A 27580-nucleotide genomic window follows, 5' to 3' on the forward strand; every position below is an offset into this window, starting at 1 on the left:
AGAAAACGCTTGATTTCAGTTGTTGCTGGTGAGGATGGCCCAACCTGTTAGTAGGTTTAGGGGCCCATTACTTAGTAATACAGGGCCAGGTAACTGAATAGTTTTTTCCCCCCTTAAATGAAATCATTAAAAAACAGCATTTTAAGTTCACTTAGGTTATATTTGTTTGATAATGATATTTGTTTGATGATCTTAAACATTAAAGTGGTGAAACTATGCAAAAACAAGAAATTGAGAAGGGGGCCAATACTTTTTTACAGCACTGTACCTATCGATCCCTACCGGCCTAGCTAGGTAATATTAGAGCCTTTTTGTTACCCCATATTAGAGCCATTTTACTAATCTTTTGTCGATGTCTCGTCTGGCCTGAGCACTGAGATCATCACTCACCTCCTCCCATATTAGCTGTCTTATGTTAAAATGATTTTGTACTGCTCCAACTATAATCTGTATTCCTCTTTTTATTTTATTACCATTGTTGCTTTTATTACTCTTGCAATTAATGTGATGTCTTTTTGTATTTATTCACATTTTTCCCTCCTTTATTTGCTGTACTTATGTCAAGTTGTTTTTCATTTTTCTCCAATGGGGTTCTCCTCTATGCTGATTCACCATCCTTGCAGCCTGCGCATATGAGTTTATTTTGCACTTTGACGTGCTGTACCTTCACCTCCCTTTTCATGACCTCACAACCCCCATGTGCCAGCCACCCTACTACTCCCTCCACAAATACAACAGTTGGGTTGGCTTATATTCCTACGAGTGTATTTGTGATCCTCCCTGCATCTTGCCCACCTTCTCTTCCTCTTGCAGATCAAAGCTGTATGACCAAATCTCTGGCACTTACAGCACCTCATTGGACTCATTACACTTTTTTCTGGAATTGTTTCACTTCTTCCCATCTCTTGTTGCTTGGGGTCTCCTTGAATCCTTTAATGCGCCTCTTAAATTCACCTTTATTTCCTCCATGCAAACCTCTGGTATTCACCAGATCACCCCTCTCTCTCCCTTAGCCCCACCCGTCAATTTACACTTACCACTTTCCACCTCCTTCATCCTGCATGCTCTCTCCCTTCGCTCATCATCTCTACATGTTATCAAGTTCCCGTCCCTCAACGCCGTTGCAAGAAATAATATTTCCCACTTGATTTTATTGATACGGTTTTTAAATTTAACTAGTTTCACAGAGAAAAAGTCCTTTGTCATCGCCAAGATGAATAGTAACTTTAAACTCCCTCTCCAAAACCTCTTTTCCTTGTCCTACCTCAGCATTTCTATTTGTATCTTGTGCTTTTTAGTGCCAGCTCTCTCAAATGGGTCCTCTTTTAGAGGTGGCAAAAGTACTCACACTATGTACTTGAGTTGAAGTAATGATACTTGTGTAAAAAAATTGCTAAAAATTGTAAAGTACAGACTGTGAAATGTACTTATGTGCAGAAACTAAAATTTTACTTTTACTGTCAATTATATACAATATACATTTTGATAACTCAGCACAACAAAAAATAAAACTTTATCCTTATTTTATTTACTTTTTTCTTGGTCATACTGAGAAGAACAAAATCACTGGTCACACTATCAAAACAATGTGTCCTCATAGCTTTGCTACCATTGTGAAATGACGAACAAAAAATGCTAAATTAGCTATTGATAATAATGGGGAAAAAATACACCCTACCTGTATGCACATCTTTTTTTAAAATTATACAGAATCATTTTAACACCAGACGTTCATGATTTTATTTGTTTGGAGGCTGGCACAAGACAACGCAGTCGCCACCAGTCATTCTTAGAAACAAACTCTCTCTCCTCCCCGAATCTGTTGAGTCATCATTAAAGCAACTTGGTTCACGTTCCTTCATGTCAATGCTGTGCCCTGTTTTTCCCACCGAGTCCCCAAGATCTCATTCAAGATATGATGCACGATTCACTTCACCTCTTCCTATTTGCGTAATATATTCGTTGCATCTCATCTGCCAAGGTTGGAAAATGTAACGAGCCTTTTTTGAAAAAGTAAGGAGAAGAAAGTACATATATCGGTGTTCATATGTAGACAGTGACAAGTCATGTGAAAAACAACTACTCAGAGAACAGAAACCTGCAAAATCTACTTGAGAACAGTAAGAAAGTAATTCATTACTGCGTACAGGCAACCGTCATTTGAGGCTCACATATTTTACGTTTGGAATCGGGAAAAAACAACAACCCTGCGCTCCTGAAGTGTGCTGGTACACGTGTTTACACAGTTGCACTCCTTTATATTTGCCCTTCGACCCACTCACTATTTGCAACCTTCGCGATGCTGCTCATCTGCCCTAACACTAAGTCGTTTATCTGCTCCATGGAATGCCGTGACATCACTGCAGCAAGATGCGGCCAGAGCCCAACAATAAACCAATAGAGACCGCTGGGTTCAAATGGGCCGATGTGGAAGACACAGCACACCCTACTGTGCCTTCATCTTGCACGGCTGCACGTCCTAAACCCGACGGCATGCTTCCGCCTGCTTAACCATCCGTGTCACCAGATTTAAAGAGACTGACGCCGCTTACCATGCACTTATAGCATTGTGGTTTGTCTCGAGATTGCATATTGCTCAACTGCTCACGTCTAGTTGGGCGACATGTGAATTGCTGACTCGTTACGGGTCAAATTCCTACGTGGAGATAGACCACATTCAGAAAGTACAGCTAATATATTAGCTGCACTTAATATTAGTTGCAGCTGATCAATCGTTCAGTATCGCCGAGCATACGTCATCATCAGCTGACAGCCCACAGACGCCGAAACGGTTTTAAATTGCGCTCCCTATGATTACGACGTTCATCATTAAATACTATTAATTCCAATGTACCAACAGAGACTTATATAGTACGACGTAAGGAATAATCAATTAATATCCAACGTAATTAACTAGCGGAAATTAAGTGAGTTGAATCATTCTAATTATCATTACAATTATGTAATGTTCCTTGGCCCAGCGACTTGATGTAATAAAAATGACCGCACTCGTTTATTGCGAGTCTGCTATTAGTTAGCCTGCCGCTAATACGCTAACAGTATCACTTTTCTGTTTACTTGTTGTTCTGTCAAGCGTAAACTTCACTCCGAATAACTAAGCGGACACTTACCTTACAACCGTTTCAAATACAGACGAGAACGGTATCAATGAACACAACTCCACACTGGTCAACTTACTTTCACTCCGTAGTGGTGCTCTCAGTGGACTTGTCACTTCGTCAATGAAGGCTAGCAGTCAACCATAGCGTTGACGCTATTAGCTGCTGGATGTAGCACACCACTGGTGGAGTCTACTGAACTACATAAATTGTTCTTGTTGTGTGTTATTTTTTTAATTTAAAGTTTTACTTCCTTCGTCACAACGCAAAGTTATGAGTTAAAATATAGTTCAACAAACAGTGACAGTAACCTGTTTACGATGCGATCGTCAAAGCTGCGACTATTGTGCGTGTCAAGACAGCCGGTTGGACAACTCTCAAGACGGGACCAGTCAAGCGGGCGGAGACTGCGATCATGCTTAGAGCATGACAGCCATAGATATATGATTTATAGACATGCGGAGGTTTTTCAACAGGATCACTTAACAGAGCTTTTGCGGGTGGGTGACTTCTATATTGTACATTTCTATTTTAAATAGAGCGCATGTGTATGACGGAAAAGTAAAAAAAAAAGCCAGCTGTATTCGCCATATTAGTGCCATTTGTTCATCGACTATTACCAGGCACGAATGGTTATGTAAATAAATAATAAAAAATAAAAAATATATATGTGTGTGTTTCTGACATTTACGATCCGTCTAAAGTACTATTAACGTGATTTGCACTTATTGTCGCTGATTAGTGACGTCACGTACTTGACATTGGCATGGACTGAGGAAGAACGGTAAGGATCACATTTCTAACAAAAACCATTAGGCCGTTTGGACAAATACAGATTTTTATTTGTGTGTAAAATTATTCTGATTCAGATCAATTGTAATAGGCCCTGCTTTTTTCTGTCTACCATGCGATCATTACCAGCGCTAGCGATAGCATTAGCGCTATCGCTAGCGCTTTTTTTGTTTGTTTTTAAAACAACATAATGAACATATTTTGCTCATTAAATTTTCCTAAACAGTATTCCTTGAAGTTATGGCGATGCACCTGTTTACAAGATATGTCACCGGGCTCCTCGCTGATACATCGTGCGTAATTCCTCAGAGGACATTCGGGTAAGTTTTATTTAGCTAAATTACAGGGCTCACCACCAAATCATCAGCGCACGGTTATTATGATTATTTTTTTGTTATAGGTTTAATAGATCATGCTAAAAAGTTGCTTAAGCAGAAACCATCTATTTTGAACATTGTGACTGTGTACAGTTTCTTTATTATGTTGATGTAAATGTGCTGTACATGTAAAAAAAACAATTTGTCAATGTAGGTTTTATGAAATCTCAACGTCAGGATCACAAACTAAGTCAAGAAACACATTGCATTTTCTAATTCATCTTTTACTATACAATCCACATGTTGTTCTCATGTTACATTACCCTTTCATGAAAAGGTTGTCCACATTACTATTGACTGAGCATCCTGTCAAACCCAATGTACTGTATTTGTCTCTTCAGTGTGTCTGCTGCCACACCAGCCATTCAGAAAATGACCAGAGTACGAGTGGTGGATAACAGCTCTCTTGGAAATACACCTTACCACCGGCCTCCAAGAGTGATCCATGTGTACACCAAGAACGGCGTTGGAAAAGTTGGTGACAAAGTGTTACTGGCCATAAAAGGACAGAAGAAGGCTGCGCTAATTGTTGGTCACAAAATGCCCGGACAGCCCATGAATCCACGCTTTGATTCAAATAATGTCGTTCTGATCGAGGAAAATGGGAACCCAACAGGAACAAGGATTAAGGTTCCTATACCCACACATTTACGTAAAAGAATGGAAGGGGACTACTCAAAGGTGCTAGCAATTGCTAGTTCTTTTGTATGATTGTACTCTTCTCCACAAGTCAGTCTTTTTGTGAATTGCATTACTGTATGTGATAGGCTCAAGTTTCTGTTGACAGTCATCTCTTTGCTTACAATAAATACAACCTTCACCATAAATGCACGGTACGGTCTGTTTAACAAGCAAATGTGGGTCTAGTTAATGTTATTGTGAACACAATGAGCAAACCTTAAAACAAAATGATGTTAATGGCAATATTTATTGAAGGCACAACACAAAATAACTGGCACATTTTTATTTAGCCATTCATAGCTTAGGACAAGTAAGGCATTCTAATATCATGATCCCTGTAAATGTTTGCGACTGTTTCTCAATGTGAGGCATTTGTGCGAGGCGCTTCCTTAAACTCAAATTTCAGTGCAAAATAAAACCTTGGGATGAAACCCCACATAGATCTGCTTCATATTTCTAACACCACAAAATGAAAGTTAAAAAGACAATCATGAGCTCGAGTCTGTATTGCCACCTATGACTGAAATTGAATTAACACTATCCTGTTAAAAATGTCAACACAAGTCATACAAGTAGGAAAAACTGTTGTCAATTGAGACTGATTATCAAAAACATAATTTTTAAAGCACTACCTTAAATGTTTTTACTGTGAAGTAGGAGCCAACCTAATATATAGGAATATCACCATGCAAATAACTTGTCATTCTGTGGTTACGCATATACTCATGCAGGAGTGATAGCTACATACTTTAGGTTTGCATAGTTTTACAAGTTTCTAGTGCGAGACCCTCGGCCTGGATGGATTTTTGGATGTAAGTGTATGTTTAATGGAGTTTCTTTGCTACTTTGGGTACGCTACAGTGGGAAATGTGACTGGATTATCAAGGCTGAGTGTTAAAACCAATCACGGCAGGCTGCTGCTGTCCCTCAATCGGTAGTCCTCTTCAACCACACATGGTCAGGTACAGCCACTAGCAAGGTAAATAGAAGAGTAATGGAGTCTGAAAAGTTGGAAAGGTTTGGATTTTACGAGTGAAACGGAACTCACTTCTATGAGAGTCAATTCAGCCACTCCTGATGCCTCTTTGTCAAACTGCAGGAAAGACCCTGTGTAAAATAAGTTTCCATGTTACTTGCCTGTTAAAATGTGTCGTAGATGACAGCAGAAACAGTTCATTGCATACAAAATACAGCAATGGGAAAAGTACTCACTGAATATGGCCTCAAGCTTAACCAAGCAACAGATAAAGTTATCAAAATCAATCATCTCATTCTCTGCATACCGGGCCACCAGAATCTCGTTTAGTTTAAAACCTGCAATGCATAACAATTACATCAGGGTAGGCTTGTCAACTTTAATTTCAGTGTAAAAAATAGTGAGCATTTCTACCTGCTGCCTCCACAGCAAGACGCATCTCATAGGAACTCATGGCACCTGACTTGTCAAGATCAAACTGTCTAAAAACAAGCTGTAGACAAACAGAAGACATGTTTAGTGCATTAAAATGCTTTTAATGCACCTCATACATTTCACACATTTCAGGAGTGGCATCATCTGGGCGGGGTTATTAACATCTCTTTTTTCGATAGCTGCTGTAATGAGTCGCTGGCTAAGAGCGCAAGCAAGGAATGCAACAACATCCACATGTGAGAAGAGCAGCAAACACAGCAATAGAAATTAAAATTGAAGATACCAGAGCCTTATACCGTCCAAAAACACTCATCCAATTGTCCCAAATAGTGTTTTCACATATGACAACGGGAAAACAAGGGTCTGGTCCTGATGACCAGGCCCAGAGGCAAAAATAAATAAATAAAAAATATTAAAATCACACCTGTGGCTTCCGTTGGGACCTCGCTACCTAATGTTTCTGAGTGCATGATGTATCAAACATTCATGTATCAAACATTCATGGGTCGAGGTGCTCCGTTTGCTGGCAGAAATCAATGCTTCAACTGTGGTCGTAACGGACACTGGGCAAGAGACAGCCGAGCGCGTCCCCTGGAGGGCAGGGGCAGAGGAGGAAGTGGCCCACCTAGAGGATTCAACAGGCGTGGTTATGGCCAGCAAAGAGGAAGAGGATACGGACAGCAACAGCAGCAGGATATGACTCAACAATATCCGCCGCAGCAGCAGCAGCAGTCTTACCCTCAAGTGCCGAACCAACAGCATCAGCAATGATGGGGCCCCGAATCTACATGCCACGGTCTGCAGGAACCAATGATCAGACTGACGGTAGGAGGAACTATTTTACCTTTCATGGTCGATACGGGAGCCAGTCATTCAACCGTTATGACATTACCACCTGAAAGTTCCCTTACTGCAAAAGGCATTTCCCTTGTTGGATTCCGGGGTGAAGAAACCATCCTGCAAATGACTACACCCGTACATACTCAGTGTTTTACACAAACTCTTTTACACTCGTTTGTGTATGCGCCCAATTGCCCTGTCAACCTGTTGGGAAGGGATCTTCTCATCAAAACAGCTCCAACAATACTGTGCAGCCCGGATGGACTGATATTTCCTGATGTTACAGTTTCCTGATGGACACACCTACTGTTGTTCCGGTGACGACACATCAAACATCTACATGCAGGATTCAGAGCGACAAACTACCAAGCATGACGTGTGCCACCGCCAAATCTACTGGGCGAAAATGGACACTGACTCACCCAGATGGACGGAAGCAGAGACCTTTTGGACTCAATGGTCACCGTGGGTTCGTCACCTCAGACCCTATGATATGGTTTTTGATTGTATGCATTGCACTCTGTACTATGACAGGACAGGAGATGAGGTGTACATCGAGGCTTTCCAAAATGTAGAAGGCAACATCTGGGAACTACAAATGGGTGACCTGTTCATGGGAAAACCAGGTGTGGCCTTTTCAATTTCACTAACACCTGAACAACAAAAATGGTATATGATGACTCATCCATCAGATCTCACTGTGCCACCATGTCATCCTCATGTGTCCCTGATTGTATCACCACAGCATACTGCAAAGGATTTGGGTCCGTTCGTCCTAAGCTGCACACAGGCTATTGATTGGCAGCCAACTTTTCACGACACATTGCTATATTCTCGGTCTCTCGATGCATACTGGATACAGTCAGCACCGTATACACCAACATCAACCCTGGAGCACTGCTTGTTGGACAGACATCATGGACGAGAAACAACTGACAGTGAATTCGCCAATCCTATGGTACAATCTTTGCCTCTACATCTGTGGTCTACAGACCCAACGGACGTGGGATTGTGTCAAGTACAGCCGGTGAAATTCAAAATGAAGCCTGATCCTATTTGGATACCACAGTATCCAATGAAGGAAGCAGGTCGGATTGGCATTACAGAAACCATTGAAGGCTTGCTAAAAGCAGGAGTATTGTGCAAAATACATGAATCAAGAGTATGATACACCAATTCTACCAGTTGAAAAGAAAAATACTGGAAAATTCCATATGGTACATGACTTGAGGGGAATAAATGCAGCGGTCTTGACACCAACACTTCCAGTACCCAATCCGCACTCAGCCCTGTCTCCGCTCTCTCCGTCTCACACCCATTTTACTTGCATTGATCTGGGTAATGCATTTTTCTGTATTCCTCTTGACCCATCTCTGAAGCAATAATTTGCATTTACTTGGAATAATGATTACTATTCTTACAACAGACTTCCACAAGGCTTTGTTCTGTCACCAGGACTGTTCAATGATCATCTCAGACAACTTTTATCACCACTTCAACTTCCGGAAGGCGTGCTCTTAATACAATATGTAGATGACATACTGTTGGTCCGAGTCCTCATGTCTTCAAGTCACCCAGCAACTCTGGTCTCATCTAACGTCAGTAGGACCTAAGTGCTCCAAAAGCAAACTACAAATTGCAAGGCCACAAGTTTCCCTTTTGGGACGCCTTATTTCATGCAAAGGCACAGGGATGTCTCCCTCACACAAAGATGACATCTTACACCATCCGAAACCTATCAATGTCAAACAAATGCTCGCCTTCTTAGGACTGTGCAACTACTCACGCCATCATGTCCCGGACTTTGCAGAACTTACACATCCTCTTCGCCAAATGGTTAACATTGAAGGAATGAGAAATTTGTCACATATCCTCACTTGGACCACTGAAGCGGAAAACTCTTTTGTAAACCTCAAACAGCACTTGTCCTCAGCTGCCGCATTGGCTATTCCTGACTACAACAATGTTTTTCCTGGATGTTTCTGAAAAGACCAGCAGTGTATCTGCTGCTCTTTATCAGAAGGGGGAATCAGGAGAAAGACAAATTTGTCTATATGCCTCTACGCCACTAGAAAAATACGAAAAGCGACATCCAGTATGTGCGGCGTTTGCCTCCGAGTTAGCTCGACTCATTCAAAAAACATCACACGTCGTCTTACATCATCCATTGACAGTACGCACTTCTCACAGTACAGTACAGTACGTGACAAGCCATGTTTTCACCATGACAGGAGGAAGACAAAGGAAAATTGAGGTAATACTCACACAGCCTCATATCCTTTTTACACACGAGGGCCTTCAAGATCTTCTGCTTAGGGAAGAGGATACATCCATAAGGTTGACCATGGTTCTGCAGGATTCCATACTGAAGCCGTCCGTCTTCAGATCTTTATCTGAGAGAACACCATAAGTGGAGTTATACAGATGCTCATAGGAGAAGCCATTCGGGAAATAGACTGAGTATACACTAGAGAGGCATGCTAACATTTCAACATTCCAGCAGCTACCAATCTATCAGGGAGAATATACAAGACTCACGGCGTGAGATGACTCTGTTCAGAATGGTCTTGAGCTCCCGAATGGAAATTTCCATGTCCTGGGTGAAAAATAATTCAATGTGTTTTCAATAAGAAATTCAAATCAATATAATCAAGAATATGTACTACTTTTAAAATGGGAAATACAATATCTTCAATAATATAATGAAATGACCATGAATAAAAGACCCCCCCACGCTTTATTCCACCCAGTTGCCTTTCTTGAGGGCTCGGCTCCCATGGACGCTAATGTAAATCAAATTCAGCTTACGGTGCAAGAATTGAAATACATTTTCATTATAGTTCTAACAAGGCTATAATTTTCATTATGTGATTACATCATTTTCATTATTACCTTTTCTTCAATGATTAGCTAGGAGAAATGAAACTGTTCTATTTCCTGACAGGTTACCAAATATGGTTCCTTGAATGTGTGAAAGTTTTCCACAGCCTACCTCGCCAGCTAGTTGAGCAAACATGGACTTGAAGGAATCATCAATGTCATCTTCAGTTATTTCATCCTGGTGGGAAAGTGAATCATATATCAGGTTGATTATCAGTACATAAGTTGATACGTTTGAATTGCTTCCAATATAACTCAAGTGGAAGTATGTTTTCCATACCTCTTCTCCTAAATCAGCAGATTTCATCGTCCAGTTCTCTGCAATAAACAATGACGTCACTCTTGGCTTTGACATGTTCTTAGAACCCTTGAAAATAACACCCTCCAACAATACCAAGTGTGGGGAAAAAAAAGACATGCTCTGTTTCTGATTGCTTCTCAGTGAAGACTCGGAGGACAAAGTCAGCCTCTTTACCGGGCTCAAAGGTGGAGGGGACGATGAGGTACTCTCCAGGAGGTAGACGGAGCCGTGTGCTCACCTCCCGCAGGTTAATGAAAGTTGAATCATTCTAATTATCATTACAATTATGTAATGTTCCTTGGCCCCACTCGTTTATTGCGAGTCTGCTATTAGTTAGCCTGCCGCTAATACGCTAACAGTATCACTTTTCTGTTTACTTGTTCTGTCAAGCGTAAACTTCACTCCGAATAACTAAGCGGACACTTACCTTACAACCGTTTCAAATACAGACGAGAACGGTATCAATGAACACAACTCCACACTGGTCAACTTACTTTCACTCCGTCGTGGTGCCGTCAGTGGACTTGTCACTTCGTCAATGAAGGCTAGCAAATCAACCATAGCGTTGACGCTATTAGCTGCTGGATGTAGCACACCACTGGTGGAGTCTACTACATAAATTGTTCTTGTTGTGTGTTTTTTTTTTTTAATTTAAAGTTTTACTTCCTTCGTCACAACGCAAAGTTATGAGTTAAAATATAGTTCAACAAACAGTGACAGTAACCTGTTTACGATGCGATCGTCAAAGCTGCGACTATTGTGCGTGTCAAGACAGCCGGTTGGACAACTCTCAAGACGGGACCAGTCAAGCGGGCGGAGACCGCGATCATGCTTTGAGCATGACAGCCATAGATATATGATTTATAGACATGCGGAGGTTTTTCAACAGGATCACTTAACAGAGCTTTTGCGGTTGGGTGACTTCTATATTGTACATTTCTATTTTAAATAGAGCGCATGTGTATGACGTAACGGAAAAGTAAAAAAAAAGCCAGCTGTATTCGCCATATTAGTGCCATTTGTTTATCTGCAATTACCAGGCCCGAATGGTTATGTAAATAAATTATATATATATATATGTGTGTGTGTGTGTGTGTGTGTGTGTGTGTTTCTGACATTTGCGATCCGTCTAAAGTACTATTAACGTGATTTGCACTTATTGTCGCTGATTAGTGACGTCACGTACTTGACATTGGCATGGACTGAGGAAGAACGGTAAGGATCACATTTCTAACAAAACCATTAGGCCGTTTGGACAAATAGAGACTTTTATGTGTGTGTAAAATTATTCTGATTCAGATCAATTGTAATAGGCCCTGCTTTTTTCTGTCTACCATGCGATCATTACCAGCGCTCGCGCTTTTTTTTTTTAAACAACATAATGAACACATTTTGCTCATTAAATTATCCTAAACAGTATTCCTTGTAGTTATGGCGATGCACCTGTTTGCAAGATATGTCACCGGGCTCCTCGCTGATACATCGTGCGTAATTCCTCAGAGGACATTCGGGTAAGTTTTATTTAGCTAAATTACAGGGCTCACCACCAAATCATCAGCGCACGGTTATTACGATTCTTTTTTTGTTATAGGTTTAATAGATCATGCTAAAAAGTTGCTTAAGCAGCAACCATCTATTTTGAACATTGTGACTGTGTACAGTTTCTTTATTATGTTGATGTAAATGTGCTGCACATGTAAAAAAAACTATTTGTCAATGTAGGTTTTATGAAATCTCAACGTCAGGATCACAAACTAAGTCAAGAAACACATTGCATTTTCTAATTCATCTTTTACTATACAATCCACGTGTTGTTCTCATGTTACATTACCCTTTCATGAAAAGGTTGTCCACATTACTATTGACTGAGCATCCTGTCAAACCCAATGTACTGTATTTGTCTCTTCAGTGTGTCTGCTGCCACACCAGCCATTCAGAAAATGACCAGAGTACGAGTGGTGGATAACAGCTCTCTTGGAAATACACCTTACCACCGGCCTCCAAGAGTGATCCATGTGTACACCAAGAACGGCGTTGGAAAAGTTGGTGACAAAGTGTTACTGGCCATAAAAGGACAGAAGGCTGCGCTAATTGTTGGTCACAAAATGCCCGGACAGCCCATGAATCCACGCTTTGATTCAAATAATGTCGTTCTGATCGAGGAAAATGGGAACCCAACAGGAACAAGGATTAAGGTTCCTATACCCACACATTTACGTAAAAGAATGGAAGGGGACTACTCAAAGGTGCTAGCAATTGCTAGTTCTTTTGTATGATTGGACTCTTCTCCACAAGTCAGTCTTTTTGTGAATTGCATTACTGTATGTGATAGGCTCAAGTTTCTGTTGACAGTCATCTCTTTGCTTCCAATAAATTCAACCTTTACCATAAATGCACGGTACGGTCTGTTTAACAAGCAAATGTGGGTCTAGTTAATGTTATTGTGAACACAATGAGCAAACCTTAAAACAAAATGATGTTAATGGCAATATTTATTGAAGGCACAACACAAAATAACTGGCACATTTTTATTTAGCCATTCATAGCTTAGGACAAGTAAGGCATTCTAATATCATGATCCCTGTAAATGTTTGCGACTGTTTCTCAATGTGAGGCATTTGTGCGAGGCGCTTCCTTAAACTCAAATTTCAGTGCAAAATAAAACCTTGGGATGAAACCCCACATAGATCTGCTTCATATTTCTAACAACACAAAATGAAAGTTAAAAAGACAATCATGAGCTCGAGTCTGTATTGCCACCTATGACTGAAATTGAATTAACACTATCCTGTTAAAAATGTCAACACAAGTCATACAAGTAGGAAAAACTGTTGTCAATTGAGACTGATTATCAAAAACATAATTTTTAAAGCACTACCTTAAATGTTTTTACTGTGAAGTAGGAGCCAACCTAATATATAGGAATATCACCATGCAAATAACTTGTCATTCTGTGGTTACGCATATACTCATGCAGGAGTGATAGCTACATACTTTAGGTTTGCATAGTTTTACAAGTTTTTAGTGCGAGACCCTCGGCCTGGATGGATTTTTGGATGTAAGTGTATGTTTAATGGAGTTTCTTTGCTACTTTGGGTACGCTACAGTGGGAAATGTGACTGGATTATCAAGGCTGAGTGTTAAAACCAATCACGGCAGGCTGCTGCTGTCCCTCAATCGGTAGTCCTCTTCAACCACACATGGTCAGGTACAGCCACTAGCAAGGTAAATAGAAGAGTAATGGAGTGTGAAAAGTTGGAAAGGTTTGGATTTTACGAGTGAAACGGAACTCACTTCTATGAGAGTCAATTCAGCCACTCCTGATGCCTCTTTGTCAAACTGCAGGAAAGACCCTGTGTAAAATAAGTTTCCATGTTACTTGCCTGTTAAAATGTGTCGTAGATGACAGCAGAAACAGTTCATTGCATACAAAATACAGCAATAGGAAAAGTACTCACTGAACATGGCCTCAAGCTTAACCAAGCAACAGATAAAGTTATCAAAATCAATCATCTCATTCTCTGCATACCGGGCCACCAGAATCTCGTTTAGTCTGTTGTTTAGTTTAAAACCTGCAATGCATAACAATTACATCAGGGTAGGCTTGTCAACTTTAATTTCAGTGTAAAAAATAGTGAGCATTTCTACCTGCTGCCTCCACAGCAAGACGCATCTCATAGGAACTCATGGCACCTGACTTGTCAAGATCAAACTGTCTAAAAACGAGCTGGAGACAAACAGAAGACATGTTTAGTGTATTAAAATGCTTTTAATGCACCTCATACATTTCACTCACTCACCAGCCACTTTTGGATCTTGTTCCAAAGAAGCTGGAACTCCACCACTCCCAAACGCGCACTTCCATCCTTCTGATGAAAATGTTATGTTTTTTTTAACTCAACAATCAATGCAATGCAAAGTTTGACAAATGCAGTACTACATATTCATTGTATTGTCTTTGTATAGATCTTCTGCTTAGGTAAGAGGATACATCCATAAGGTTGACCATGGTTCTACAGGATTCCATACTGAAGCCGTCCGTCTTCAGATCTTTATCTGAGAGAACACCATAAGTGGAGTTATACAGATGCTCATAGGAGAAGCCATTCGGGAAATAGACTGAGTATACACTAGAGAGGCATGCTAACATTTCAACATTCCAGCAGCTACCAATCTATCAGGGAGAATATACAAGACTCACGGCGCGAGACGACTCTGTTCAGAATGGTCTTCAGCTCCCGAATGGAAATTTCCATGTCCTGGGTGAAAAATAATTCAATGTGTTTTCAATAAGAAATTCAAATCAATATAATCAAGAATATGTACTACTTTTAACATGGGATATACAATATCTTCAATAATATAATGAAATGACCATGAATAAAAGACCCCCCCACGCTTTATTCCACCCAGTTGCCTTTCTTGAGGGCTCGGCTCCCATGGACGCTAATGTAAATCAAATTCAGCTTACGGTGCAATAATTGAAATACATTTTCATTACAGTTCTAACAAGGCTATAATTTTCATTATGTGATTACGTCATTTTCCTTATTACCTTTTCTTCAATGATTAGCTAGGAGAAATGAAACTGTTCTATTTCCTGACAGGTTACCAAATATGGTTCCTTGAATGTGTGAAAGTTTTCCACAGCCTACCTCGCCAGCTAGTTGAGCAAACATGGACTTGAAGGAATCATCAATGTCATCTTCAGTTATTTCATCCTGGTGGGAAAGTGAATCATATATCAGGTTGATTATCAGTACATAAGTTGATACGTTTGAATTGCCACCAATATAACTCAAGTGGAAGTAAGTTTTCCATACCTCTTCTCCTAAATCAGCAGAGATTTCATCGTCCAGTTCTCTGCAATAAACAATGACGTCACTCTTGGGTTTGACATGTTCTTAGAACCCTTGAAAATAACACCCTCCAACAATACCAAGTGTGGAAAAAAAAGACATACTCTGTTTCTGATTGCTTCTCAGTGAAGACTCGGAGGACAAAGTCAGCCTCTTTACCGGGCTCAAATGTGGAGGGGACGATGAGGTACTCTCCAGGAGGTAGACGGAGCCGTGTGCTCACCTCCCGCAGGTTAATGAAAGTCTCAGAGCGAGCGCAAGACTGATTGCTCAGAAAGAAATTCTTCTTCAAGTGGACATTCTGGCAGCCTTTAAACTGAGGGCAGTAGAAAAATCAATGCATTGGCCATTATATTTCAATGTTTTTTTGAATGAAGATTTTGAAATGTAGTTATTATAGGTGGATTTTTCTCTTTTTCATGCAACAATATGAATGAACCTCATCCATTAACTGTCAAAAATTCTGCTTCTGTGGAAGATGTTCAGTTTTGACTAAAGCTAACTGCTTATAGTTTGACAATGTTTATTATTGTGGCGTCGAACTCTACTGTATCATATTGAGAGCCGTTTCTAATAGCTTGCTCCTCTAGTATAGTTAAATAAGATGACCAAACGAAACAAACAGATCTCAGTATGAAGTCCAAGTGTACCACTGCCAACTACATCAATAATAAATTATTAAATTAACACTTCTCTAATTGTGTTATAAAAAACTGAGCAATATAGTCTTTGCAAGGGCAGAATTTGTGATACAACTCATATTGGATCTCAATGGATTGTGCAGGTGTACCTAATAAAAGTGTCTTGTGAGTGAAGCATAATCAGGTATTTAAATTATTGCACTAAAATAGCACTATCAAACATACAAAAAAAAAAAAAAAAAACATCTGGTCTCGTAAATCATAATTACTACACGTGATGCTGCTGGAGTGCGTAATGTTCTGCTTACCTCCTCTGGAATCTGAAAGAATCCACAAAAGACAAAAACAATGATAAAAGTATAACTGATGAACGAACCAAGAACAGCAATGGTTGTCTTTGCTCTCACCTCATAAAGAGCGAAGCCAATGGTGTGCATATCCTGACCGTGTCGGCGATATCTGCGGCGGTCCTTCTGCATCAGCGCTACCAAGAAACTACAGGCGACCTCGTCGTCGTCAGGATCATCATCATCCTCCTCCAGCAATGTGATCTTATACTGAGGGTTGATCCAGAATGTGTCTACAAAAATTTGAGGCATTTCTGTTTAAGACTGTTTGATGGATTTTGAGAACAACTGTTTATATGAGAACAAGACTCACTGGGATTATTCCTGCAGCCTCCAGCGGTGCTGCCTCTCCTCCATGTACCATGAAACTTGATGGTGTTCCAGTGGCTGACAGTGTCCTCCTTCAGTGCGTCGGCAGTCAGGTTGCAGATTTCAAGTTGGGAAAACTGCTTCAGGAACTCACTGAAAGCCATCCTGGATGGAAAGAAAGAGATGGAGCTCTAAATGCAATAAGTGAGGATTAATACACTGTTGGCGTTTATGGTTGCAGATATGCCTCCAACAGGAGAAATACTAGTGGAAGATAAAAAAATATGGAAGTGGGTGTTGTTTTTTTTTTTTAAAAAGGTCATATCTTAGTAGCCAAGACTAGAAGCAAAGCTCAAAATGTCACAATACTGAACTCAGACTGTTACACTATACTTTGTAACATTTTTAAAATCTGTATTATTCTCCACAAATCCATTTTCTATAGCGCTTCTCCACGTTAGGGTTGGGTCGTGGGTGAGCTAGAGGCTATCCCACCTAACGTTGGGCAAGAGATGGGGTGCACCCTGGACTGGTCACTGGCCAACTGCAGGGCACATTTACAGTAGGTTAATAACCATTCACACTCCCATTCACATACGTACAATTTATATTCTTCAATGAACTTAACATATATGCTTTTGTAATGTGGGAGGAAGCCAGTGTACTTGGAGACGTTGTGGGTAAAGGGGGGGAAAATAAACTACACACAGGAAGGCCGGAGTTTACCACTCATCTTATTACCATTGTATTTATTAGAATGATAAATATCCAACCATTATCCTTACTAGGGTCACGGGCTGCTGGAGCCTATCCCAGCTATCTCCAGGCAGGAGGCGGGGTACACCCTGAACTGGTCGCCAGCCAATCGCAGGGCACATAGAAACAAACAACCATTCGCACTCACATTCACACCTACGGGCAATTTAGAGTCTTCAATCAACCTACCATGCAGGTTTTTGGGATGTGGGAGGAAACCGGTGTGCCCACAGAAAACCCACCCAGGCACGGGGAGAACATGCAAACTCCACACAGGCGGGGCCGGGATTTGAACCCCGGTCCCCAGAACTGTGAGGCAGATGTGCTAACCAGTCATCCGCTGTGCCGCCAATGATGAATACCAGATGACTCGTCACTTTAAACCGCATACACTCCTTGAAGTCTCAGCGCCCTTTGCACAATGGTCATTGCACCGGACTATTGCAATATTAGTCGTTCGAACTGCTCTAAGTGCTAGAGGACTCTGCATCTTTTTGCACAATTGTTTTTTGTCAATGTCTTTATGTCCCCAAAGTGTTCTGTAAATTGACTGTTTGTTGTACTAGAGCGGCTCCAACTACCGGAGACGAATTCCTTGTGTGTTTTGGACATACTTGGCAAATAAAGATGATTCTGATTCTGATTCTGATTCTGATACTATATACAGCATATACTGCATAAGCAAACTAATATTTTCCCTCAGATGACATTTTTTTCCATTATTACTACATAGATGGGCACCATGGTGGCCTATTGATTAGCACGTCTTCCTCACATTTCTAAAAGGTTTGGGACTTTCCTGTGTGAAGTTAACATGTTCTCTGTGCATGTGTAGGTTTTTTCTCTGTACTCCACTTTCCTCAGCCATTGATTCGCCTACATTTTAGGTTAATTGAAGACCCTAAATTGTCCATCGGTGCGAATGTGAGTGTGATCTCCCCGCGGCCCTGACAAGGACAAACTAAGAAATTGAATGGATGGACACTACATAGATTTACTGCCTCACAGTAAAGCCATTTAGAGTCACAGAACCAAGTACGGTATCCTAAACCATACCCCAATTTAATCTTTAGTTTGGTTTGTTTACATAACTTGACTTTTCCATTGTTCCATATCAATAAATTAAGTAATGCAAAATCATTGTGGCACCTGTCACACATACCAGAACTCTCCGTCTTCCATCTGCAAATGGACTTCATCTCGTTCAGATGGATCAACATGCTCCCATTCAGAAGAACTACAAAGAGTGAGCGTGCAGTGTCAGCTGTTAGTTTATTTGTTTAATGACCCACGAAATGAGACAATATGGACACGGGAGATTTTCTGTAGGCAGACATTTTGTATACTCTGAAGACTCACTTGTCACTCCAGGCACCGGTCCACTCCACCTGGCCCCAAGGATTACGAATTCGGATTAAACGCTCCAGTCTGCCACGGTAATCCACCTACATCACATAGATGTGAGTTTAACAATAAATATAATACCCTATGGCTGCCCAGTAGTGTCCCACTCAAACATACCTCCTTCAGTCCAGTGACTGAATAGGCGTGGCCCTTCACCAGTTTCTTGAATGTTACAGCCTCCATGTCAAAGGCACTTGTGATCTGTAATAAAAATGACACACGGCTTTTTAGTGTGGAACCTCTGCTGTAGGATTAAACAGTCGTGCTGTAAACAAATCTCCTATGGCAGCATCAAGGTGCAATAATAAAACTCACTCCATAGTCTCAGAAAATCTTTGCGCCATGGACCAGACAGGAGCGGAAAGTGCCCGCACATAATAAAGCAAATGCATTATCAATACGACACACCTTAACACAGACGATTACTCACTGTGCTTGGTCAGCTTGTGAGGAAGTTTTGATGGTGTCATTACATTTTAGGATAATTACACTATACAATTACACAGCGTAAACTTTGCATCACCCAAATTCAAACATGACTCCTTGTATTTTCTTTTAAATGCAGCTTCATAGTCATGTTATTTTCATCTGCTTTCTTATTTTTGTAATTAGCCTTTTATTGGTTTTAGTATAAAGAAGAAACAAGAAATATATATAACATGTTGCATATTCATTATGCCACAATAGTCTTTCATTTCAAAGAAAATGTTACAGGTACACAAAAATAGATGTTCCCTTTAATAAACAAATAATGCAAAAACAATTGTGCATACAGACATCTATTCATACATTACACCAATCTTTGCACATAGCGGTAGATATATTTAATAAACGGCACGTGCCACCCCCTCCCCTGCCCGCCACCCCATTTTAAAACACATTTCACTGAATTACGTCATGCCGAGATAATATAATGATATACTAAATCTACAATTTTGAGTTTGAGTTGTGTGCATTGTTGCATGATTTCACATAACTGTATCTTGTGGAAGTTTGAGCAGGAACTCTTGCTCTAATTACCTTTTCCTCATCCAAGGTCAGAAATGCACAACTTTCACATTTTCTGAAAGGCAGCATCAGTTACATGAGTGAGTTGAGCACTTACATCAATGGAGCAGCCCAGCAGGGAGCCTCTCTCCAGAGCTTTACGGATGATTTTGTACAGATCTCTGGGAGCTTTGCCGAGTTCGTAAGACTCCGATACGCCACCTGTAAAGTCCTCAAAACCTTCAGTGGTGCTTCCTCCAGACAGAGCCTCATAGGTGCCATTCAGCCTGATGGACACAACGCAGTAAAAAACAAAAACAAAACACTCACTCTTCAACAATTGTGACAGGAAACTGCAGCACTTCCTAATGTGTTGGAGATTTACACTTTGCACTTACAGTACATGCACTTAGCTGAATAATTTAAAACCAGAGACTGGGCAGCCTTCTAAACTACTTACTTAGCATAAGCCTTCTCCAGCAGTGCACTCCAGAATTCATTGCCCTCAGCAGAATGCACAAACATCAGCTCGCCATCTTTTACAGGAAGTCGGTCATCTATGACGACGTCTACCCATTCGCCAAATTGCCAGAACTAAAACAGAGTAACAATAAGATCATTAGTTAAAATGGCGTGAAAAACTTGCATACAAAGATGTGTCATTAAAAGTACCTGAAAGTGGAAAATTCCAGCGTAGCTGTCATCAAATGACTGGCCAAGTGGGACAACCCGATGAAGCAGCTTCTCGTTCAGGGTGAGAGAAGCAATGGCAGCCAAGAGCCAGCAGTCCCCTGAACCACAAGATGTAATTACTATTTTCAAGTTCAGGCCATGAGTGAGTAGGATGCTATATGGGAAGAAGAGGAGGGATTCACGCGTGATTGGAAATGTAGGCGAGAGGAGATGGATATGAACTACTTTTGATGTTTCTTTGATGTTCTTCTCTTTTTTCAAAGATACAGAAGCAGAATGGCCCAAAGCAGAGTATTCTAGAGTCTCCACCATACACCATTGGCCCCCACTGACCCACTCTCAACCATGGCCATTTTTAGGACATAAGCAATAATGTGCATTTTATGATAATTTTCTAATATTGACAGTTAGAATATGCCAATGTAAATATTATTTGGCCAGCATAATACATGTATTGTAGTCCTGCTTCCACTGTCCTGAAAGTATCCAATTTCACTTAATAGGTCAGAAATTGTTTTTATTTACTTCAAATAATCTTTGTTCATCTAAACCAGCAACATATAGTGAAAGGCAAAACAATTAAGAGTTCTACCACTAGATGGCAGAAGTTACAATAAACCTGTGTATCCATATGTTGCCATTCATAAAGAAAAATAGCTTTGTGTTCAAACTGAAAAGGCCCAGATTTCACAAGGTCAATTTGTGAGTAAATTAAGACAAGATCATTATTATTTCAGTATAAATACTTTTGTGATAACTTTGTTAGATGTTTCTATAGATGTCAAATATGTGCTTTGGCTCAATAAAGGTTGGGGAAAACTACTTTCTAGTTGATAGCCGTGATTGTAGGAGTTTGAATTTGAGATTGAATTAAAATGTGATTTACTTGCACAAAACTGAGGTGCAGAAAGTATCATTAATGTTAAATGGAATGCACTTACATAGCGCTTCAGCTACACCATCACAGCACCGAAAGCCCTTTACAGTGGCCCACTCATACACTAATAGGCGGCTGCTGCCACGTAAGGCGCTGCCACGCCCACTGGGAGCAATTTAAGGTTGAGTGTTTTGCCTGAGGCCACTTTGATAGCAAACAGTCGGAACTGGGATTTTAACCGCCGACCCTTCGGTCACTGGACGTCGGGGAACCTACCTACTAACTGGAGAAAACGCATGCAAGTACAGAGGGAACATGCGCAGGCCGGGATTTGAATCCCTAACCTTAGAACTGTGAAGTGGATGTGCTAAAAATTCATCCCCCATGCCAACTCTGTTATTATTTAAAAATCAGTGAATTAAAATAAAATCAATCAATTAAATGTTGTTATGCTTAACATTTTGATAGCGGGATGAACACTCCTGGAGGTCAAATCCTAGTAGCACCACTGCTATCAACCACTACATACTGGGACAAACCATCAGGGAATGTTGGTGGTTACGAGAGCAGAGATCATTAAGTCAGCTTACCATTATGTTTTGGGAGGTAATTTGACCAAAACGTACTCACCCAATGCTCCTTGACAGATGTCCGTTCTGGTGGCACCACCTACAATGAATTGAGGCTGATTCACTAGTTCCTTAGGGGAAATATAAACAAATGTCTAGGTGAGGACAAATACATATTTAGGGATTCATTTTTGTGTGCTCATTCAAATATAAGTCACACTAGTCTACATGGATTACTGTCAAGCATACAGACTATTCTTGTGTCCAGGCTACGAAGGACTAATCATGTAAACAAATGTCCTCAATGAGGGGGAGAATGCAGACAGCTGCAATGGTCTGCCAGCCCCTGCCACAACTTGTCCGATTTCGTCTGCATTTTCAGACATAAAAAAACAGGTCATTGATATGCTGTTTGCTGTGTTTACATTCCAGTCATCATCACAAACAGCCATGGCTGCTGCACAAATTTATATGAGAAGCTAATCAGAGAAGTCAACCGTTATATACCTGTGAAGTAAAACAGATGTCCAGTACTGTGCATCATTAGATTTGCTGTTTTAGCAATGACATAATTAACATATATAATGATTTCCCAGTCTCTTTAGTAGAATACCATCAGAAAATGCAAATCATTAAGGTTTAAGTGAATAACTCTCTGCAAGTATTCTGTGTGACCTGCCCTTATACAACACTTTTGTCATACACACAGCAAGCAGTGAGATATAGTACAAATTCACAGATTCTGAAAAAACTAAACAATTTAACAACAAATTGCACAACAATGTAAAAGTTTGGTGAACTAGACTCTCCTAAATGAAATAGAACTCTAATTAAGAAATTCATAAGAGTAAAGACCACAACAGTCCTATCCTATCTATGACTTATTGTTAGGTTGTTCAACAAAGAATTTAATTCAATTAAAAAAAAAAAAAAATTTTAAATTAAAAAAATAAATGAAACATTGAAATAAGACTGCTAGTGCATAGGATACTGTATGCAAACCCATTGAACTTATGGGGTAGGAGAAATATGAATGTCTGTCTTCCAATTTTTTTATTTTTTTTTAGACTTAAACTGTTCAACAAAACGATCATGTTCCATTGAAAAATGTGACAAAACGAGACATTATACTATGAACGAGAGTGCACTGTGTGCTGTATGCAATTCAATTCATGTTATGGGGTCAAATAAAATGTGAATGTATGTTTCAGTTGTCTTACCGTAGGTCTCATCCACTCTACATCTCTGGTTTTTGCAGAATAGGGAGCGAGCTCCTTGAAGCCAAGCGATGGGGGCTCTGCGGGGAAACAGGGGTCTTCAAAAAGGCAGCCCGACTCAATGCACTGTTGCTTCAGTGCCTCATAGTCCTGGTTGGAGAAGTGGATCGCATGCTTGTTGGAGCCCATGCCTTCTGCTCGCAGCCTGTTGGCGTTTATGGTTGCAGATATCCCTCCAACAGGATACATACTAGTGGAAGATAAAAATATGGAAGTGGGTGGTGCAGCACTGAACTGTCTATTATTAGTAACAGTGACACACTCTTGTCAAGAGGGTATAGCACCGAGTGTGAAGAGCAAAGATACAAAGTGCTTGCAGTGACATGTTCTTTCTACTGTAGCTATACAGAATGTATCCACCTACATTAGACTGACCATATTTGGGGGGCATTAAATCCACATGGACTCCATATTATGCAATCAAGAATGTAGAAAAATATTTGATACATAAACTCAGCGCGTAGCTCGAGAAGCTGAGGCATTGTAGCATCACAAAAGGGGAAGTTCTATTACAAAATTATATTATTTCTATTAGAGATTACAGTGGAACCTCTGAAGTAGAATGTCCCTGAGGTTGTTCAAGTTTTAATGTACAACTGTGTGTAATTACGTTTTAAGTACAACTTGCAAAAGTTAACTTCTTTTCACACCCGTGTGACAATTAAGCATCTGATTAAATGAGAACACGTTTTTGAAGGTTCAAGTATGTTTAATTTCCACTTTGAGACCTTATTTTAAAAGGTTGTTTTTGTCTCCAAAACACATGTATATGAAAAAGGATTACTTTTTAAAAAGTGTTTGTACATAAATAGTTGAGTCTCTGGGAAACCTGCCTACCCATCAATTAAATTAAACAAAGTAGTAAATATTTTTTCATCTGCCTATTTCAGAAAATTGTGCCTGTGAGAGAGCCATTTGGAATTTTTATGTCACAATTTGGCTAATTTACATCATAAGCGCCACACACCGAGTTTCTCCGCCCATGATTTGGGAGCTACGGTCATCATAGCTCCATTATTGTCAAGCAGCAACCGCAGTCCCTCTGTCAAAACTACCACCAAGAACTGCTCCCCAAACATTTGAACTACAGTGTGACAAGTGATATTAAGTGGGCTGTAATTATTTACTCATTCATTCATTTTCAACACAACCTATTGTCACTAGGGTCATGGGTGAAATGGAACCTATCCTAGCGGACTTTAGGCGAGACACAGGGTAAACACAAGACTGCTCAGCAGCCAATCGCAGTGTTAATGTTTTTCCTTTGTGTATTATTATGACTGAATAGTGCCTCTTATTAAGACACCTATTTTAAATTGTGGAAAAAATGCATGTCTCCTTTAAGTTCAAAATAGTCACCTGTAAATGGTTCCTCAGACCACACTGCTATAAAGTGAGCTGAATCTCTGACACGAATCACCTTTACATTACACCTCATTTTTCATCATTAAAGCTTTGTTGTTTTTACTATTAGCATTAGTCACCTATTTTTACACGTGTTTGATTGACAGTGATGGGTAAGAATGTTCGATGTTACTAACCCTGGAACAGATTTAACATTTGCATTATTTCTAATGGGAAAAACTCTTTAGAAATCCAAGTAAATCAGAGGTTGACCTGTGTCCAGGAATGCAGTGTATTCGACCTTAGTGGTTCCAAAGTATAGATCGTGTAAAATAAACGTGAGCAGTTAAGAGAGCATAGCAGGAACATTCAAAAGGTATGTGCAACGGAAACGAAACTACTAAGATCAAGACCACACAAGAAACAAAGCACCGTCATCATAAAGAAGTTAGTAACATGATACCTGATGTGCAGACAGGCTGAGAGGGAGAGCGACACAAAAAGAAGAAGAAGAGAAATGTCATTCACTGATGATTGAGACAAAATGACTTTTCCTTTATGTCATTTGGTTTGCACTGAGTTGCTGCTGCCGAGGATGCGGGCGCAGCCTTCAACAAGCCCTGGTGCACTTTAGTTAACGAGTGCTTTTATTTATTTATTTATTTTTCCTTGAATGCACTTGACCGCTCGATGTTGGAGAGGTTCACAAAGCTCCAAAGAGGGGATAATAGCGCTGGCTATTAGTTACTCCTGGCGAATGTGGTTCCCAATCAGTACTTTCACATTAGATCATCTTTTGTGCTGCTCTAAACCACTCAACAGAATCTTAACCAGCAGGGGGTCAGTATGCAGTCCAGGCAGTGGTGGTGAGCTAATGGTGCTAATGTAGAGAACGAGTGACAAAGTCACCTGAAATGGGAGAAGAGAGCTTTGTTTTGAGTGAAATGTGCAAGGTTTTTCACACAGGCAATCACATACAATCTCAAATCAAGCTAAAATATGCTTGCTCTTTGTATCCCGAGAGATCAGGCAATCTTGAGCCAGACTGTGTGAGAGCCTTTTACTAGTTTCAACCATTTTTTCCTCTCAAGAAAATCCTAATAAGGTTCATTCGAAATTTTATTCGAATGAACCTTATTAGGTTTGCGATTGCCTTATTATTGAGATTTGATCACTGATTATGAATACGTATAGCTCATAATAAGAAATATCATAATCCTGTAGGTGTAGGTAGTATAAATACACTGGTTTTCAGACATCGGTGGACATGCAAACTCCATACAGGAAGGCCAGAGCCCAGATTCAAACCCACAACCTCAGAACTGTCAGGTGGGATGTGCTAACTACTCTTACCAACTCTAATTTGCTCTTGGCAAATAAAATTAAGAATTATACATTCCAGATTTTTTTTTTTTTAATTCCCTGTTTTTGCAGTGTAGCGATTGATTATTGGAGTGACCCCGGGCCCCACCCCCATGCTATTGCTGAACCCTTCCATTTTGCTGCAGGAATGTTCTTGTTGCTCTAGTCTGGCTAATGATGAACTCTAGAACTCCTCCAATCCGCAGTTGTTAGCAAAAAGCTGAGCGACGCAGTTTTCTGCTAAGTGATGTCATCGAGGGCCTCAACCTTTCAAATGTTGTACAGGAAGTCCCAATCATGCTATTGCCCACTCACATTTGCACCTCTGTTGCTATGCATTCGCCAGCTAGCTCGCTTCAAAAACCCTCTAGTATGCCAGGCATGCTCGCCGTGAGATTGTTGTCAGAGGCACCTGTTCGCAAGGCCCGTGTGCGCCCCCCGTCGCATTAAAACGGTAATTAAAACACACAATGAGTGACGTCACCACGGAACCTCAATGTGCCAACTCATGTCGATCTTTAAAGGAGATGCAGCTGCAGTGTATTAAACAAACAGCCACCCCCCAAAAAAGAGCGAGACGGGAGCACCGTTAGCCGCATAACGTCATACAAACATGCATGCCGTTAAATAACAGAAACAACACTCACCACCGCCTTCGAAACGAATCGTGGCTTTCTCTGATGCGAGTCGTTTAGTGCTAATCGTTTAAAATATAGGACGTGCAGTGCAGACTTGCGGCTCGGAAGCCAGGAGGGCAGGTCCAGCCCTCTCAAACTGTGTACACGCTCCCACTCACATGCATAGGCGCTGCATTAGGAGGGGCCACGTCCCCACGTCACGCACTCACACACGCACACGCACACGTTGCGCCACGCACGAGCTGCCACTTGAGGCGCCAGTGTGACGTTGGTTGGGGGTCTCCTGAGTGATCGTAGGCCAAAAGTAGTCAAGAGTTGTGGGGAAAAGACTACTAACGTTTGCGTACAAAACTGACACTGGGAGTGGGGATAATTTTTTTTTTTTAAATTGAATTTCCTTACTAGTGAGTCCAATTAAGATGGTACTAGTTCATGATCCTGGATATCAAGGATAAGTAAATGTAAATACTGCTCAAATGCCTTTGTGGAAAGCGCACTAGTAATTACGACTGTGCCTAATAGTTTTTTCCACTACTGTATGACATTTCTGCACAGTAGTAGGACTACTATATGTGTTACTTGTGAGGCAAAACAGTGCACTAGTTGACAACTGTGTTCTGCTATAGTACCACTAGTGCATTATAAAAATGTTTTTAAACATCTAGTGCTTCACTAATAGTACTAGTAGCATGCAGATGTCAAAAAGTGTACAGGTTTGCCTCACTAGTACCATGTTTTGTCCAACTAGTGTGCAGAAGCGTTGTGTACTGTAACCTAGTGGAAAATACGTTACTAGTAAGACACAGTCATTCTACTAGTAAAGACATTCCTCTCTGCTGTATCTCATTCAAAATGCTGCATCTCAGGTTCTGGTCAGAGCATATTACTCCAATTCTAAAGTATTGACCCTGGCTGCCAGTTGGCTTTAGAATAGATTTTAAAGTTCTGCTACTGGTCTATAAATTACTAAATGGTTTAGGTCCTGGCGGCACGGTGGGCGACTGGTTAGAGCGTCAGCCTCACAGTTCTGAGGACCCGGGTTCAATCCCCGTGTGGAGTTTGCATGTTCTCCCCGTGCCTGCGTGGGTTTTCTCCGGGCACTCCGGTTTCCTCCCA

At 40.6% G+C, this 27580-nt stretch overlaps 5 protein-coding genes across 19 annotated transcripts in view; 2 read left to right on the forward strand and 3 right to left on the reverse strand.

Annotated features, from left to right (window-relative positions):
• tmem63ba (transmembrane protein 63Ba) overlaps window positions 1-3501 on the reverse strand; it is a 30521-nt gene extending 27020 nt beyond the window's left edge. For all 5 annotated transcript variants that reach the window (XM_061689362.1, XM_061689361.1, XM_061689360.1 and 2 more), the window contains exon 1: window positions 3199-3501. The gene's annotated coding sequence lies outside the window, so the exon portion shown is untranslated. The remainder of the gene's footprint in view (window positions 1-3198) is intronic.
• LOC133409417 (large ribosomal subunit protein uL14m-like) overlaps window positions 1-5403 on the forward strand; it is a 28655-nt gene extending 23252 nt beyond the window's left edge. The window contains exons 1-4 of one of the 5 annotated variants that reach the window (XM_061689371.1): window positions 2657-3619; window positions 3862-3903; window positions 4138-4231; window positions 4630-5403. In XM_061689371.1, coding sequence (XP_061545355.1) covers window positions 4152-4231; window positions 4630-4999 — 450 coding nt within the window. In that variant the 5' untranslated portion in view covers window positions 2657-3619; window positions 3862-3903; window positions 4138-4151 and the 3' untranslated portion in view covers window positions 5000-5403. Of the gene's footprint in view, window positions 1-2646; window positions 3620-3681; window positions 3904-4137; window positions 4232-4629 lie in introns of those variants that run through there. The other 4 variants (XM_061689372.1, XM_061689369.1, XM_061689370.1 and 1 more) reach the window with 4 other exon arrangements.
• On the reverse strand, window positions 5198-9579 carry LOC133409420 (calpain-1 catalytic subunit-like). Of its 2 annotated transcripts, none has more exons than XR_009769404.1 (5): window positions 6805-9579; window positions 6360-6438; window positions 6182-6283; window positions 6018-6076; window positions 5198-5940 (listed from the first exon to the last, which is right to left on the reverse strand). XR_009769404.1 is itself a non-coding variant. In XM_061689378.1 (5 exons), the coding sequence occupies exons 2-5, from the start codon at window positions 6397-6399 to the stop codon at window positions 5914-5916; spliced, it is 228 nt and encodes a 75-aa protein (XP_061545362.1). In that variant the 5' UTR covers window positions 6400-6438; window positions 9486-9506; the 3' UTR covers window positions 5198-5913. The 2 variants fall into 2 exon arrangements, 1 of the variants encoding a protein (XP_061545362.1); XM_061689378.1 differs by having other exon boundaries at window positions 9486-9506.
• A 907-nt stretch (window positions 9580-10486) lies between these two features.
• LOC133409418 (large ribosomal subunit protein uL14m-like) lies at window positions 10487-13187 on the forward strand. Of its 4 annotated transcripts, none has more exons than XM_061689374.1 (3): window positions 11067-11616; window positions 11819-11912; window positions 12311-13187. In XM_061689374.1, the coding sequence occupies exons 2-3, from the start codon at window positions 11833-11835 to the stop codon at window positions 12675-12677; spliced, it is 447 nt and encodes a 148-aa protein (XP_061545358.1). In that variant the 5' UTR covers window positions 11067-11616; window positions 11819-11832; the 3' UTR covers window positions 12678-13187. The 4 variants fall into 4 exon arrangements, with proteins under 4 accessions (XP_061545360.1, XP_061545358.1, XP_061545359.1 ...); XM_061689375.1 differs by having other exon boundaries at window positions 11831-11912; XM_061689376.1 differs by lacking the exons at window positions 11067-11616; window positions 11819-11912 and adding an exon at window positions 10487-10648.
• LOC133409416 (calpain-1 catalytic subunit-like) lies at window positions 12876-26620 on the reverse strand. Of its 3 annotated transcripts, none has more exons than XM_061689367.1 (22): window positions 26474-26620; window positions 23064-23310; window positions 21905-21974; window positions 20377-20495; window positions 20165-20298; window positions 19823-19991; window positions 18835-18918; window positions 18673-18758; window positions 18476-18550; window positions 16562-16722; window positions 16309-16481; window positions 16210-16221; window positions 15365-15576; window positions 15225-15264; window positions 15057-15122; window positions 14603-14660; window positions 14393-14457; window positions 14202-14270; window positions 14050-14128; window positions 13860-13973; window positions 13696-13754; window positions 12876-13618 (listed from the first exon to the last, which is right to left on the reverse strand). In XM_061689367.1, exons 2-22 carry the CDS (start codon window positions 23307-23309, stop codon window positions 13592-13594), a joined length of 2118 nt encoding a protein of 705 aa, XP_061545351.1. In that variant the 5' UTR covers window position 23310; window positions 26474-26620; the 3' UTR covers window positions 12876-13591. The 3 variants fall into 3 exon arrangements, with proteins under 3 accessions (XP_061545351.1, XP_061545350.1, XP_061545349.1); XM_061689366.1 differs by adding an exon at window positions 24928-24943 and having other exon boundaries at window positions 15057-15264; XM_061689365.1 differs by having other exon boundaries at window positions 15057-15264.
• Between the last annotated feature and the right edge of the window lie 960 nt (window positions 26621-27580).

The sequence above is a fragment of the Phycodurus eques genome, chromosome 11 (genome assembly GCF_024500275.1).
Source record: "Phycodurus eques isolate BA_2022a chromosome 11, UOR_Pequ_1.1, whole genome shotgun sequence".
NCBI lineage: Eukaryota > Metazoa > Chordata > Actinopteri > Syngnathiformes > Syngnathidae > Phycodurus > Phycodurus eques.